A 16830-nucleotide genomic window follows, 5' to 3' on the forward strand; every position below is an offset into this window, starting at 1 on the left:
AAAGCTTTACTACCAAAAACAGTTTAAAGGGACTTCAACAGAGGTGACTTTAAAAAAAGTGATTACTAGAAGTATCTACTAGGCATTCTAAATATTGATTGTCAAGAAAAATAAACAGGACTTCCCTGGTGGTCCAGTAATAAAGAATCTGCCTTGCAATGCAGGGGACGTGGGTTCAATCCCTGGTCAGGGAACTAAGATCCCACATGCTTTGGAGCAACTAAGCCTGTGTGCCACAGCTACTGAACCTACATGCTCTGCAGCCTGTGCTCCACAACTAGAGAGTCTGCACCACATGCAGAGATCCCACATGCCGCAGCTAAGACCCAATGCAGCCAAATAAATTAAAAAAAAAAAAACTACAGACAATCAACTACTTCTACTACATGGTACACACCTGTACATAAGGGAAGATTTCTTTATAATGACATACCAGATTATAAAACAGACCAAATATTAATTATACCATTGACTTTTTATTGTAAAACATCTAAATTATAATTGCTCTATCAACCTCAAACGTTCTGTTATAAAGGAGATAATCAATTTTAAGCGGCTGAGAAATCACTATTTGTTATATTTTTACAAGTTAGGTACTTAGAATCATAAGACTCTTCCTCTCACATTAGAATGTAAGGTCCATAAGAGGAAATATTTTTGTCTATTTTGTTCACAGCTCTTCTCACACTTAGAGAAGTGCCTGGCACAAGGCAGGCACTCAGTAAACATGAATGAATGATATTTTGCATAAATATCATGACAAACAGGTATAAATGAAGAGTGCCTGGAAGTTAATATTTTTATGGAGGGAAAAAAAACTATATATATATATATATATATATATCCCCAAATGAGTGTTGTCTATATAAGTCATGTTGCGCGAGAGATGTACATCTTATTTTCACTGCTTAAAATAATCCTGAAACTCCACTTAGGGTTATTTTAGAAACTGTATAAGAAACCCTCTTCCTTTAGTCTTAGAAAATTTTGGACCCCCCCAAATATCAGTCAGCTCAAACTACTTCCTCATTCACTAGAAAAGAAACTGAGGCACAGAGATGAGCCACCATTGAAGGTCTGCAAAAACAGGAACTTTGCTTACGAGTAAGTATAAGAAAGCATAACTTATCTCAAGCCAGTGATCTGCTGAACTCCCCTGACTATACTACAGCAAAGTTTAAGATAGGTCTGTTGGAGAATTAATCTTTAAAATCTAGATAATGGATAATAAGGACCTACTGTATAACACAAAGAAATCTACTTAGTATTTTGTGACCACCTATATGGGAAAAGCATCTGATAAAAGAATGGATAGACTATAACTGAATCATTCAGCTGTACACCTGAAGCTAACAATGCTGTACATCAACTATGTTCCAATAAAAGATAAAAATTCAATTAAAAAAATTTAAAACATCATCTTGAGGCCTTCTCAAAGACTCCTTTAAATATGACTCCAATTATCTGTCATTGTATGAATGGATTAAACACCGTGATTACATTTAATGATTTAAATTTACAAATGAACTTGATGTCCATAAACCATACTTGGAATACCACATATATGGATCTATTTTAAAAGGGTCTTTGAATATTCTTCCCAGTCACTTTAGTTTTGCAGGAGTTTTATATTCTGATGACTACTAATTTTTATCATAAAAATGTTTTGGCTTCATATATTCTATTAATAACATCAGTTTTCCTGCTGGATATTTCAACACTTTTTCCTCCGAAATCAAGATTCTTTTTCACTAAAAGTAGTGAGAAGAAAAAGATACAACAAACTATTTGTTGGTTATCAACACTCATTTACTGTTTTATGGTGGTTTAGAAATGACTAGTTATTTCCTAGCTACTTCCTTCGTAGCAATGTCTAGCAGTGTCTCATGTATGACAGTGATCTAATAATTAATGAATAACTTTAATAAAAGGAAAATCTGATACTATTTAAAAATAAGATACTATAAATACCTGTTTTACAGTTTAATGCCAATAATTCCATGTTTAAATGTCATTTAATTTTCAACAAAATACCTGTTTTCTATAGGTCCTCTCTTACTCACCAAATCACGCATCTTTTCCAGTATTCATCGCTTTGCTGTTTATAAAAATGGGTCTGACCTTTTGGAAAAAAATCAATAAATCCTTTTGAAAATTTGATGAAATCTATGGATCCTTTCCCCCTAAAACACACACAATCACGAAAGTTTACACATCGATTGTAGGTGTGTTTAGATGTCTTGAAGCACATCCATTGACTCTTGGGGGTATGGACCCCAAATTAAGTTACATTTTATAATATATCTCTGCATATAAGTATATCCATTATGTATGACTGTATCTGAGACAAGCTCTGTGCATACAGTATTGTTAAGTTATATTACAGCATAATCTTTACTGGAGAGTCAACTTTCATGAACACATATGCTGCTTTAGATTACTGGGATCTCATTTGGCCTCCTGTGCTATTAATTTACTTTATAATAAATTACCCATACACTGGGGAATTAAATCAGATTATAACAAACTCCCTTAAGTGGCAGAGGTAAGAAGGAAGAGAAATGTAAGGAAAAAAAGAAAAGGTAGCTAATGAAAAAAACAGGTTCTCAAGAGGGGCGCCTGTGTGTCAAAGGAAAGTAAAGAAGTTGAAGACATAATTAATCTACCTTATAATTTTGTAAGACCCCAATAACCCTAAAAGTTTAAATAAATTAATTGAGGCAAGGGAAAATGTGAAATCAGTGGGGAAAAAAGAAAAACCCATAAAAATAGGAACAGTGGATCTCTGTGCAGTGTACTAGGTCCATCCTTGAGCTACAGATGGAACTGAGTTGTAGGTAAGCAACTGAAAAAATATGTAAGAGATAGGGAAAAGTATCTCCAATAGAACTGAAAATACTTTAAAAGCATCTGACAATCCATCCTAGATGGATCTTTTATTTCCAAAGACAAACCACTCAAGTTGCAACTTGTAGACAAAACTTTTGTGAAGAATTTCAAAGTACACTTCACATTAAGGAATGTAGGCATCCCTCTTTCATCTCACAGAAATAAATCTTGAAAATATTCATCAAATTCTTCTTCCCTATTTAAAAGAAAAAGTATACATATTGATTAAAATCAACAGAGAAAAAAATTACTACGTGACACATTACATGAAATTAAGGTAATTCAAACCAACATACTTGCTAATTCTTTTATATATATATATATTTCATGATTCAGCTATCAAGTAATTCTTGGCTTCTATAATAATCATAACTAGGCCCAGACTGATTAAAGTGTTGTATATGGTGGCATGTATCCCTAAACATATTTATACCTAAGATTTTACTCTGAAGTACTTTGTGTTATATCATTGCTTCTCTTTACTTTTTTGGTTGACTTTATTACTCTGTTCTAAGTTGACTTTATTACTTACTCTGTTCATTCTCATTTCAAATTAATGAAAAAACTATTTTAAGGAAAAATACAAGTCTTACTCCTAAGAATAGGGACGATCTGCTTAGGCTGCAGGTTTTATTACTCTGAGAAGAGTAAATGTGTATTTGTAGCAGTGAAGATTATATCTAAAAGAATAGAACTCTGAAAGGAGATACTAAATTGTAATATATTAAAATATGAAAATTAAAGTACTAAATAAATATTAGTGCTAGGAGCCTAGAGCAGTACAATGAAAACAGCACAGGTTTTCAAGTCAGACAGTGTTTAAGTCCTAGCTCTGTCAGCTACTAGCTAGGTAAGCAAGTTATTTAACTTCTCTGGGCTCAGTTTCTTTATATAATAAAGAACATTACATTTTCTCAAAGAGCTGTTGTGAAGATTAAGTGTATGTACAGTTGCTTTTCTTCCTTCTGGGAACAGAGAATCAAGCTACACAAATTCTGCCTACCAATCTCTTTAGAAAATGTTCTTTTAGATTAGAAATTCACAGTGAGACTCCATCATTTTGTTTTAAGTGACTGTGACGGATAAAACCCTCACAACCATGTTCAAATTAAAAAAAAAAATTACAGAATCAGATACAGTTGATTTAAGAATTACCTACAATTTGGTATTCTCCATGCCACTGTCCCTTTTCCCAAGCATGACAGCAAAATGCAGCTGAATTTTTAAAACTGTAATAAGAACTTAGACGTATGAAATTAGCTGAACCTCTGTGTGTACTCAGATGTTAGTACATGATATCAAGTTTTTATAAGGTCACAAAGAGCTCTGGATTATGGAACCCCTCTTAGGCTTTACTTATGGATCTTTACTGCCATAAAGGTGAGTGGACTCTGAGATCTATTCTTTCATTTTCAGCTCTTCAAGGGGAAATTCTATGGTCAAAAGTTCAGTTGATAGTTTGACTAGGATAGCAATACCTTTTTAGAAATCTGATCTATAATGGCCACTCATTTTGGAATTCTTTATTTGGCAAGAAAAAAAAAGATCATAGAAAACAATCTTTTTTTTTTAAAAGGCCTCTTTTTAACACACTTGAATTCTATTAACTGAGAACATATTATACAATTAGCAAGATATTTTATCATCAGCTTAAGTTAGTGAATTATGATTGATTCAATAAATCTCTTATTATGAGCTAAGAAGACTGGATTAACAAAATGGGACTAAAATTTATTGAGCACGTATTATATTGGTAGGTATTATACCGGGTGCTTTATATTCTTAATTATATTAAATTTTCACAATAAACTATGTAGTCAGTATTATTTTATCCTCTTTCAACAGATAAAGCTCAAGTGGTGAACATCCCATTATATAAGAGCTGATAATATTCCAGCCTATATTCCAACAGCTCTTCCAACCAATAACAGAGAACAATGCATGAGTTGAGTTGTCTGTCTTTGGGGGCAAAAAAACTTTGACACCTGTTTGTATCTTTGAGGAATTCTCCTGTACAAGTTTATGATAATCAGAACATCATGGATAGGCTCTAGAAGCTAGTAAACAGGACATCTATGAAAGAACCTAAGCAAAGTCTAGGGGGTCATCTGTTAAGGGGAGATGAGGAAAGAATTACTCACCAAGAGGGAGCTGCGTAAGCTGGCTGATCGTGGCCATGAACAATGGCTGGGAATAAACTCTGATCTCATGGTCCTTGGCTTTAAATCAACATTCATGATGCTAAACTTTTCATTAAGTTATCAAAAATGGCTGTGGTCATAGCTTTCTAGACCGACTGTAGAAGGTATGCAATATCACTTTCTATTAACATCAGGACTTACTGTGATTTTTCATCTGTCTCTGGTAGTGGGCCCTTCCAAAGTTCAGACTCTGAAGCACTTTCTTCCTCATCAGAGTTTCCTGTTTATTTAAAAGAGATTTTTTTTAAATGTGCATATTAAATTTAAAACACATTTTGAACTATCCACCAATAATGCAATTAACTTTGGATTTAACTGTGGTTTAGCCTCAATTTGTATGGCTCTCTGAAAATTTAATTTGCTTTTCCAGACTAATACATTCTTTTGAAAATTAATAAGCTGAGCTATACCAAAGAGCCTCAGCAAATAGACCAAGGATTTAAAGTCTCATAGGAAACTTCCCTAAGTTATAGTGAGTTAAAGTAACAATTCCAATATTAACTCTATATTATAAAGGGAAATAGAGTTATACTACCTCTTGGAATATAGTTATCTTTAACTTAGTTTCTTCTTTTTATTGATCATACAAAAGACAAGCAGGTTAAGATTTTTGTAGAGACTATATTTATATTAGGATCAAGACCTCAAGAACTGAACTAGTATACAGGACTAGCTAGTAAAATTATGGAAAAATGTCAGATTTTTTAAAAATTAATGCTGATTACATTAACTAGAAGTCCAATTCAATGAAGAAACAGTTCTCATACACTGTTAGGAGTAAATACCCTTTCCTTGAGGAAAATCTGGAAATAAAGATCACTTTAGACCCTTGACTGGCAATGATGCCTTAAGAAATTTATTAGAATAAACAAGCTCCTCAAATATATACATATATGAAGATGTTCATTGTATAACAGCAACAACAAAAGAAAACAACTTAAATCCCCACCAATTAGGGATTATGGATTTGGTTAAATAAATACTATATGGCTGTTTAAAAAAAAAAAGCCCTTAAAAAAAAACAAAACCATTAGCATATCTGCGATAGAACACTATGTATGCTATATCAAAATTTGTAAAAGTTACAGAAAGCATGCATAGTATTATACAATATGTATTAAAATATTATATCTACATACATATATATATTATATATATATAAATGATAAGTTTGTGAATAACCAAACTTAACAGTCATTATATTACATGTAGGCCTGGGATATTTTTATTCTCTCAGTTCAGTTCAGTTCAGTTCAGTTGCTCAGTCATGTCCGACTCTTTGCCACCCCATGAATCACAGCACTCCAGGCCTCCCTGTCCATTACCAACTCCCAGAGTTTACTCAAACTCATGTCCACTGAATCAGTGATGTCATTCAGCCATCTCATCCTCTGTCATCCCCTTCTCCTCCTGCCCCCAATCCCTCCCAGCATCAGGGTCTTTTCCAATGAATCAACTCTTCACATGAGGTGGCCAAAGTTTTGGAGTTTCAGCTTCAGCATCCTTCCAATGAACACCCAGGACTGATCTCCTTCAGGATGGACTGGTTGGATCTCCCTGCAGTCCAAGGGACTCTCAAGAGTCTTCTCCAGCACCACAGTTCAAAAGCATCCATTCTTTGGCGCTTAGCTTTCTTCACAGTCCAACTCTCACATCCATACATGACCACTGGAAAAACCATAGCCTTGACTAGACAGACCTTTGTTGGCAAAGTAATGTCTCTGCTTTTCAATATACTATCTAGGTTGGTCATAACTTTCCTTCCAAGGAGTAAGCATCTTTTAATTTCATGGCTGCATTCACCATCTGCAGTGATTTTAGAGCCCAGAAAAATAAAGTTAGTCATTGTTTCCACTGTTTCCCCATCTATTTGCCATGAAGTGATGGGACCAGATGCCATGATCTTCATTTTCTGAATGTTGAGCTTTAAGCCAACTTTTTCACTGTCCTCTTTCATCAAGAGGCTCTTTAGTTACTCTTCACTTTCTGCCATCAGGGTGGTGTCATCTGCATATCTGAGGTTATTGATATTTCTCCCGGCAATCTTGATTCCAGCTTGTGTTTCTTCCAGTCCAGCGTTTCTCATGATGTACTCTACATATAAGTTAAATAAGCAGGGTGACAATATACAGCCTTGACATACTCCTTTTCCTATTTCGAACGAGTGTGTTGTTCCATGTCCAGTTCTAACTGTTGCTTCCTGACCTTCATATAGGTTTCTCAAGAGGCACTTCCAAATTTTTTTATTATTATTTTAAACAATAATCACGTATTACCTTTAAAGACCAGTAAAAACAATAAAGATACTTGTATTTTTTAAATACAACAAAACATCTTTTCATGTGTTTGTTAGCCATCTGTATGTCTTCTTTGGAGAAATGTCTATTTAGTTCTTTGGCCCATTTTTTGATTGGGTCATTTATTTTTCTGGAGTTGAGCTGTAGGAGTTGCTTGTATATTTTTGAGATTAGTTGTTTGTCAGTTGCTTCATTTGCTATTATTTTCTCCCATTCTGAAGGCTGTCTTTTCACCTTGCTAATAGTTTCCTTTGATGTGCAGAAGCTTTTAAGGTTAATTAGGTCCCATTTGTTTATTTTTGCTTTTATTTCCAATATTCTGGGAGGTGGGTCATAGAGGATCCTGCTGTGATGTATGTCAGAGAGTGTTTTGCCTATGTTCTCCTCTAGGAGTTTTATAGTTTCTGGTCTTACATTTAGATCTTTAATCCATTTTGAGTTTATTTTTGTGTATGGTGTTAGAAAGTGTTCTAGTTTCATTCTTTTACAAGTGGTTGACCAGATTTCCCAGCACCACTTGTTAAAGAGATTGTCTTTAATCCATTGTATATTCTTGCCTCCTTTGTCAAAGATAAGGTGTCCATACGTGCGTGGATTTATCTCTGGGCTTTCTATTTTGTTCCATTGATCTATATTTCTGTCTTTGTGCCAGTACCATACTGTCTTGATAACTGTGGCTTTGTAGTAAAGCCTGAAGTCAGGTAGGTTCAACATCACTCATTATCAGAGAAATGCAAATCAAAACCACTATGAGGTACCATTTCACACCAGTCAGAATGGCTGCGATCCAAAAGTCTACAAATAATAAATGCTGGAGAGGGTGTGGAGAAAAGGGAACCCTCTTACACTGTTGGTGGGAATGCAAACTAGTACAGCCACTATGGAGAACAGTGTGGAGATTCCTTAAAAAACTGGAAATAGAACTGCCTTAGGATCCAGCAATCCCACTGCTGGGCATACACACTGAGGAAACCAGAAGGGAAAGAGACACGTGTACCCCAATGTTCATCGCAGCACTGTTTATAATAGCCAGGACATGGAAGCAACCTAGATGTCCATCAGCAGATGAATGGATAAGAAAGCTATGGTACATATACACAATGGAGTATTACTCAGCCATTAAAAAGAATACATTTGAATCAGTTCTAATGAGGTGGATGAAACTGGAGCCTATTATACAGAGTGAAGTAAGCCAGAAGGAAAAACACCAATACAGTATACTAATGCATATATATGGAATTTAGAAAGATGGTAACAATAACCCGGTGTATGAGACAGCAAAAGAGACACTGATGTATAGAACAGTCTTATGGACTCGGTGGGAGAGGGAGAGGGTGGGAAGATTTGGGAAAATGGCATTGAAACATGTAAAATATCATGTAAGAAACGAGTTGCCAGTCCAGGTTCGATGCACAATACTGGATGCTTGGGGCTAGTGCACTGGGATGACCCAGAGGGAGGGTATGGGGAGGGAGGAGGGAGGAGGGTTCAGGATGGGGAACACATGTACACCTGTGGTGGATTCATTTTGATATTTGGCAAAACTAATACAATTATGTAAAGTTTAAAAATAAAATTAAAAAAAAAAAAAAGAACTTTTAGGTTAAAAATTATGTTGACACTGAATATATTATTATATAGTAATTACAACTTATTGTAATATAACAACACCTATCTGGTCATTTCAATAATAAATTATGCATATGAAAAAAAAATAAATACAACAAAACAGATGTTTCGAATGAATCACCCTATATTAATCAACTAAAAATTATCAAATACTGCAAAACATATCATAAGACAATAAAATTATATGCCACAAAATAATTATGCTAGTAAATAATTCCTCTCCAATAATGACCATTAGTCTGGAAAAGAACTGACACCAATTTGTCTTGTTGATATAGAACGTCCCTTAGTTAAACTCAACACAAAAATAAAGCAGCATTGATTTGCCATGGCGATTCTAGCCTTTTATCTGTTGGACTTTGATCCTTGAATCAACATGTGTATCCGAACTTTGGTCCTAACTGATTCTAGCATAAATTCTAACAAAAACAGAAAAAAAAAAAAGGTAGGGGGAGGGGTTGTACTTCTAATGATCTACACACAAAGATGATAAAATTATAAAGCTTTGGGAGTAAGCTTTGTCATTTCCTACTCCAGGGGATCTCCCCAACCCAGGGACTGAACCCTAGTCTCTTGCTTCTCCTGCACTGGCAGGAGGATTCTTTACCACTAGTGCAATCGGAGAAGGCAATGGCACCCCACTCCAGTACTCTTGCCTGGAAAATCCCATGGATGGAGGAGCCTGGTGGGCTGTAGTCCATGGGGTCACTAGAGTCGGACATGACTGAGCGACTTCACTTTCACTTTTCACTTTCATGCATTGGAGAAGGAAATGGCAACCCACTCCAGTATTCTTGCCTGGAAAATCCCAGGGACGGGGGAGCCCGGTGGGTTGCCGTTTATGGGGTCACACAGAGTCGGACACAACTGAAGTGACTTAGCAGCAGTGCAATCTAGTAATCAGATATTATCGATTCGTATGTCTCCTGCATTAATAGACAGGTTCTTTAACACTAGCACCACCAACTCAATGACAGCCAGCACTGGAACTGCCAATGTCCCAAAACAATATTCAAAAAAGACAAAAGTCTCCTGCTCTTTATTTTTATGAAAATTCACTAACTGAACTAACAAAAAAGATCTTCACAACCCAGATAATCACGATGGTGTGATCACTGACCTAGAGCCAGACATCCTGGAATGTGAAGTCAAGTGGGCCTTAGAAAGCATCACTATGAACAAAGCTAGTGGAGGTGATGGAATTCCAGTTGAGCTATTTCAAATCCTGAAAGATGATGCTGTGAAAGTGCTGAACTCAATATGCCAGCAAATTTGGAAAACTCAGCAGTGGCCACAGGACTGGAAAAGGTCAGTTTTCATTCCAATCCCAAAGAAAGGCAATGCCAAAGAATGCTCAAACTATCGCACAACTGCACTCATCTCACACGCTAGTAAAGTAATGTTCAAAATTCTCCAAGCCAGGCTTCAGCAATACATGAACCGTGAACTTTCAGATGTTCAAGCTGGTTTTAGAAAAGGCAGAGGAACCAGAGATCAAATTGCCAACATTCGCTGGATCATGGAAAAAGCAAGAGCATTCCAGAAAAACATCTATTTCTGCTTTACTGACTATGCCAAAGCCTTTGACTGTGTGGATCACAAGAAACTGTGGAAAATTCTGAAAGAGATGGGAATACCAGACCACCTGACCTGCCTCTTGAGAAACCTGTATGCAGGTCAGGAAGCAACAGTTAGAACTGGACATGGAACAACAGACTGGTTCCAAATAGGAAAAGGAGTACGTCAAAGCTCTATACTGTCACCCTGGTTATTTAACTTCTATGCAGAGTACAAGAAATATCAATAACCTCAGATATGCAGGTGACACCACTCTTATGGCAAAAAGTGAAGAAGACCTAAAGAGCCTCTTGATGAAAGTGAAAGAGGACAGTGAAAAAGTGGGCTTAAAGCTCAACATTCAGAAAACTAAGATCATGGCATCTGGTCCCATCACTTCATGGCAAATAGATGGGGAAACAGTGGAAACAATGACTAACTTTATTTTTCTGGGCTCTAAAATCACTGCAGATGGTGATTGCAGCCATGAAAATAAAAGACACTTACTCCTTGGAAGGAAAGTTATGACCAGCCTAGACAGCATATTAAAAAGCAGAGACATTACTTTGCCAACAAAGGTCTCTCTAGTCAAGGCTATGGTTTTTCTAGTGGTCATGTATGGATGTGAGAGTTGGACTATAAAGAAAGCTGAGCGCCAAAGAATTGATGCTTTTGAACTGTGGTATTGGAGAAGACTCTTGGACTGCAAGGAGATGCAACCAGTCCATCCTAAAGGAGATCAGTCCTGGGTGTTCAATGGAAGGCCTGATGCTGAAGCTGAAACTCCAATACTTTGGCCACCTGATATGAAGAGCTGACTCATTTGAAAAGACCCTCATGCTAGGAAAGATTGAGGGCAGGAGGAGAAGGGGATGACAAGAGGATGAGATGGTTGGATGGCATCACTGACTCAATGGACATGGGTTTGGGTGGACTCCAGGAGTTGGTGATGGATGGTGAGGCCTGGCTTGCTGCGGTTCATGGGACAGTTGGACACAACTGAGCGAGTGAACTGAAACTGAGCTAACAAAAGCACAGAAAAACTAATTAGGCCTAATAAAGTTATCATCATGGTGTTATCCTGTTAATGATGTCAGAGAACAAACCTACCAGGCTTTTGAAAGTGGACAGCTAATTTCAAAAGGCCTTACCACCAGCTGTTCTCTTGTTCCCGCTCAAGAGTACTTATCATATTCAAGCTTTCCTACACCAGCTTTCTGCTATCAGACAATCCAGTTTTACTAAAAAAATACAATTGGTTTAGAATAACATTATAAAATAACTCTCTTTGATAGAGGACATGCTGAAAAGTGACCAAATATCCTTATAGAATCAAATTCTACAAGACTGAAGGTCCCTTTTAGCCCTATGAGGGCTGCCCAGGTGGTGCTAATGGTAAAGAAACTGCCTGCCAATGCAGGAGAAGCAAGAGACTCGGGTTTGATCCCTGGGTCAGGAAGATACCCTGGAGTAGGAAATGGCAACCCACTCCAGTGTTTCTGCCTGGACAATTCCATGGACAGAGGAACCTTGAGGGCTACAGCCCATGGGGTTGCAAAGAGTTGGACAGGATTGAGCACATGTGCATGTACACACACATACACACACACGAATCTAAAATACCTAGTTCCCTGAGGGTGACAGAAACTACAAATCACTTCTTTGATAACTGCTACAACCTGCCAGAGGTGGGAATGGTGTTGACAAGGAAATAACAATTAGAAGACTGGGCAACATAAAATAGATGCTTGCATTTGCGTCAGCATCAAATCTCCGCAGTAATTATTGGCAAGTGGCGATCACAATTTAAGTCACTGATTCTGTGTTGGAAGGGGAGCTTGGAGGTCCACCTCTTAACCAATGAATGAACATCTTAGTGTAATAACTCCAGTAACAACTGGCTGTTTAATCTACACTTAAACACCTCACTGCTTCCTGAAGCAGCCCATTCCTCCATTCCATTCTTCAGATAGTTCTAATTGACAAGTTTTGCCTTAAATTAAGGCAAAAATCTGTCCATGGGCTATTTTTATCCACAGACTCTAGTTCTGCCAAGCAGCCACCAAAAATAAGTCTCCTACATAGTAGCAGTCCTGCAAATATCTACAGTTTCTATGTCTACCTCCTTACCCCTTCCTCTTCACTTTGTTCTAAGCTAAACATCTAAGGCTCCTTCAGCCTTCTTCCTATGAAAACATCTCAAGTTCTGGCAATGCTGGTTGTTCTATTCTTGACCTGCTTTAAGTTTTCAATGTTCCTTTTAGAATGTAATGCAAACTGCATATAATTTTCCCTACATGCTCTGAATAATAAAAGCAGGTCTAACATCTTGGTTTTTCTGGATATTATATACCTAAATAACTCAGCTTACTGAAGAAGTGGCAAGTCTCTAACTATGAAAACAACGGACAGGTCAGACTTTTCACAGACTTTTGATCTGACCTACTGCAGAAAACAAACACAAAATCTAATGTCCAGTATTTTCTTTTTATCTGATATAACAATAATAGCTACAAGTTATCAAGGACTTACTTTATAATAGAACATGCTTTACATGTCTATTATTTAACTTGACTCTGATAATAATCCAGTGACATCAAACCTCTTTACACCCATTTTACAGATAGAACTGAGACACATATCAAATCATTTGATGTGAATTTGTATAATACACGTGTCAAAACTGGGGTATAAAGAGTGGGCATACTTCATTGATGAAAGTTACTGATGATATAGGTAAAAGGACATACACTCTTATAAACCTTTGTTTAATCATAGCTCTGCCATTAACCAGCTATCTGACTTTAGGCAATTTAAGTAAATTCTCTGGGTCTTGCTTTTATCTACAAAATGGGATATTATGTGTCCATTACTAAAATTAAATTGGTACACAACTAAACCACTTGCGATTAAGACAATTAACAAAAGCAAGTTAAAATTCTTTTTCCCCATAGAAACTAGGCTTTTCTTTTTAGACTTGGTTTTAACAATCAATATGTTACGTGGGGGTAAAGGGTAACTGAATATCACCCAAATGGAAATGAAATATAGAAACAGCAAAATCTGAGTTCTAAAATTGCCGAGACCGCCTAAGACAGGTCACTGATGACCTGAGAAGATATCTGGGTGTGACAAACCCTAACAAGGTACCTGTCTCCTACTTGAAATGGTACTACTTCAAGAACCAAGATAAGGCAGGTGTTGTTCAGACTGACTACAGTATTCTCCCCTCCCTACCACTAGAAGTCTGACCTAGCTGAGGAGAGTTGACAGACTTAAGGCTCTCTCTGGGAAACGAGGGAGGATTCAGAGAGCTGGGGGAGGTAGGGGGAGGACAGTGGGAGGGAGAAGGAATGAAGACAAAATGAAAGAATGAATATAAATGGCAAGTAAAGACCCTTCCCCCAAAGATTACTTTAATGAAAAACTGGAATTGGAAAAGGACAATCTTTTTTTCTACATTAAATTGGACTTCACACCTCTAACTGCAATGTATAGTTGGAAATAGTCAAAAACTATAAATTTTCCCATTTTAACTTGTTATGCTTTCTAAAAATATATATACTTACTACCCCATCCTCAGATAGCTTAACATGCCTGGCTATGTTCTATACACTGTCAGGAAACTTAACCTAATTTTGAAGAAGAAGCTGCAGATAGATTAGGATTGACATGAGAAGAAAGGAAGTATCATTGCTTTATGACACTTCAAAAATGTTGAAAACAAAATGGTGTGAGTAAAATAATTTATAAGGAATATGTTATATTCCTAAACTAGAGCAATGCCTCCACTGATATCTCCCTCTTCAGTAAACTTTTAAACAATGAATATCTTAAAAATTTTATTTTAAAACAATTTCTGATTACTGAACACTTAAAAATTCCTCTTAAGAATTATATACTAAAATGCTAATACTTAATTTGAAAGGTGGGATTTACAGTAGTTACTTCCTGAGTTTGCCACATAGACGTATTCCTTGAAAATCAGGAAAAAAAATTTAAGTTTAAAACTTTACAAGCCGAGAATTTCTATACGTCTGCTGCTGCTGCTAAGTTACTCTGTGTGACCCCGTAGATGGCAGCCCACCAGGCTCCCCCGTCTCTATACGTCGAGACACTATCAAATAAATTAGATATTCTATTGAAGTACATTTTACTTTTAGACCCTAAGCCTATTTACTGTAAGGTCTTAAAGAAAAATTCGAGATTGTATTACTGTTGAGATGCAAGATTATTGTTTGTTATATACAAATGGATGCCCCCTTTTATGAACCCACAGGAGATTCTGCTCTCAAAACTGCCTGGAAAAAGCTGAACACCCTGTGAGTTCTCTTTAATATTGTATGGGTACAATTAATCATTCTACTATCCCTTCTTTGGTTTGGTTCTTAGGAAGAACAGTGACAAATTTGTGATCTACCTTTGCAATTATGCAAGACTTTTTGGTAAACATTTCTCTGTATTAAATTTACCTCTAGCTTTACTTTCCTACGCTACCTTATTTTTCCATTATTTTGACTTCACCTTTAAAAAAAATCTTATTTTATTGTAAACCACTGTGAATACTTTTTGGAATGCTGCAGGGAAAAAAACAATAATAAGATTTGTAGTAAATATTCAATGAAATCCAATCTGGTGAAAACTGTAGGATTTATTTAAAAAATTGACCAGTAACAACCAGTTGCTAACATTCTGCTTTCTATGCATAAAACAGAGATATTTAATTTGATTAATCAAAATCACCAAATGACAGATCATTCATTCTTGTGCAATATAAGCAACATTTCTTAAATGTGAATCCATCTCCCCAAATTCTTTTTCTGTCCCAATCGTATCCCTTTGGTTCTCTTCCTTCACACTCAATAATGTGAACTCAAAATGTGTATCCACTCTACTTACTGAAAAAAAAATTGTGCTCTTCTATACTTGAAATCAGAAACTTTTAAATGATTTAATTTGGGGAAGAAATACACTTTTGGTTTTTTTCCTATGACTTTTCTCACATAGTAGAAAAAAAATTACAGGAAAAGTCACAGTTTGTGGGAAACACAAATTGCAAATAACTTGAATCTATATATTTTTATTAAATAAAAACTTGATACTTACTGTTGACAGAATTTTCTGATTTCACTGAGGATGAATGCGCTGGGAAAAACAAAAAATGAATGTGATTAAAACAAAAAAACCAGCACTGTTTGGTCAAGAATCACTTTGCAGTGGTGTAACAGCCATAGCTATAACCAGAATTCTTCCGAGTAGTCGTGTACTTTCTAGTCAACTTTATAGTCTAGTAAACCTTACTTTATAGTCGTGCAGGAAAGCACTTCACTGTCTTTTAATCTTCCCTGTTCCTTTGACTTATCTCCCTAATTAAAATGTTAGGTCCTTTTTTGCTGCTGCGTCGCTTCAGTCGTGTCCGACTCTGTGCGACCCCATGGACTGCAGCCTACCAGGCTTCTCCGTCCATGGGATTCTCCAGGCAAGAACACTGGAGTGGGTTGCCATTTCCTTCTCTAATGCATGAAAGTGGAAAGTGAAAGTGAAGTCGCTCAGTCGTGTCTGACTCTTAGTGACCCCATGGACTGCAGCCTACCAGGCTCCTCCATCCATGGGATTTTCTGGGCAACAGTACTGGAGTGGGGTGCCATTGCCTTCTCCTAGGTCCTTTTAGGCAGGGGTATTGTAAGCTCTTGTACAGGCTGGAATACCTAGCATAAAACTTAAAAAAATAATAAACACCTATAAAAAATGTCTCATATTGCTGGGAGGGCAAGCTCATAGATTACCTACAATATAACCAATATTTCATCTACAGATTTTCAACATCCAAGAGCAGTTTACAAATAGTTTTTCTTAATACTTTTTTGAAGATCATATGCAGGTAAGAATTCACAGTAATTGAAAATCACACAAAAAACTATGTCATAAAACAACATTTGAGTTCCACAATGGTTACCAGTGAGAGAAACAGAAAAGTACTGAAAATGTATTAATTTAAAAAAAAATACCATTATATATACAGTGTCCTGCTGGAAGACCTCAGGGGAAATATTTCTGAAGGCTGCTAAGTCAAAAAAGAACATAACAGATGGAGAGTAACAATTCCTCCAACCTCTCTGGATGAAAGTCAGAGCTGTTCAGTTGTGTTTGATTCTTTGCAATCCCATGGCCTATACAGACCATGGAATTCTACAGGCCAGAATATTGGAGGGGGTAGTCTTTCCCTTCTCCAGGGGATCTTCCCATCCCAGGGATCG

General features: G+C 36.5%; 1 protein-coding gene across 10 annotated transcripts in view; it reads right to left on the bottom strand.

Moving 5' to 3' along the window:
* Positions 1 to 2899: 2899 nt before the first annotated feature.
* Positions 2900 to 16830, bottom strand: part of LOC147344068 (protein FRA10AC1) — a 41279-nt gene continuing 27348 nt past the window's right edge. For all 10 annotated transcript variants that reach the window (XR_015155687.1, XR_015155688.1, XM_086378732.1 and 7 more), the window contains 3 exons: positions 15680 to 15718; positions 5232 to 5310; positions 2900 to 3085 (listed from right to left, as the gene is read on the bottom strand). Coding sequence is in view for 8 of the 10 variants with exons in the window: in XM_086378732.1 (XP_086234858.1) it covers positions 3043 to 3085; positions 5232 to 5310; positions 15680 to 15718 (161 nt within the window). In the remaining 2 variants the exon portion in view is untranslated. The remainder of the gene's footprint in view (positions 3086 to 5231; positions 5311 to 15679; positions 15719 to 16830) is intronic.

This window comes from Bos grunniens, chromosome 26, assembly GCF_055505025.1.
Source record: "Bos grunniens cultivar Pamir isolate PY7600 chromosome 26, Bosgru_T2T1.0, whole genome shotgun sequence".
Lineage (NCBI taxonomy): Eukaryota > Metazoa > Chordata > Mammalia > Artiodactyla > Bovidae > Bos > Bos grunniens.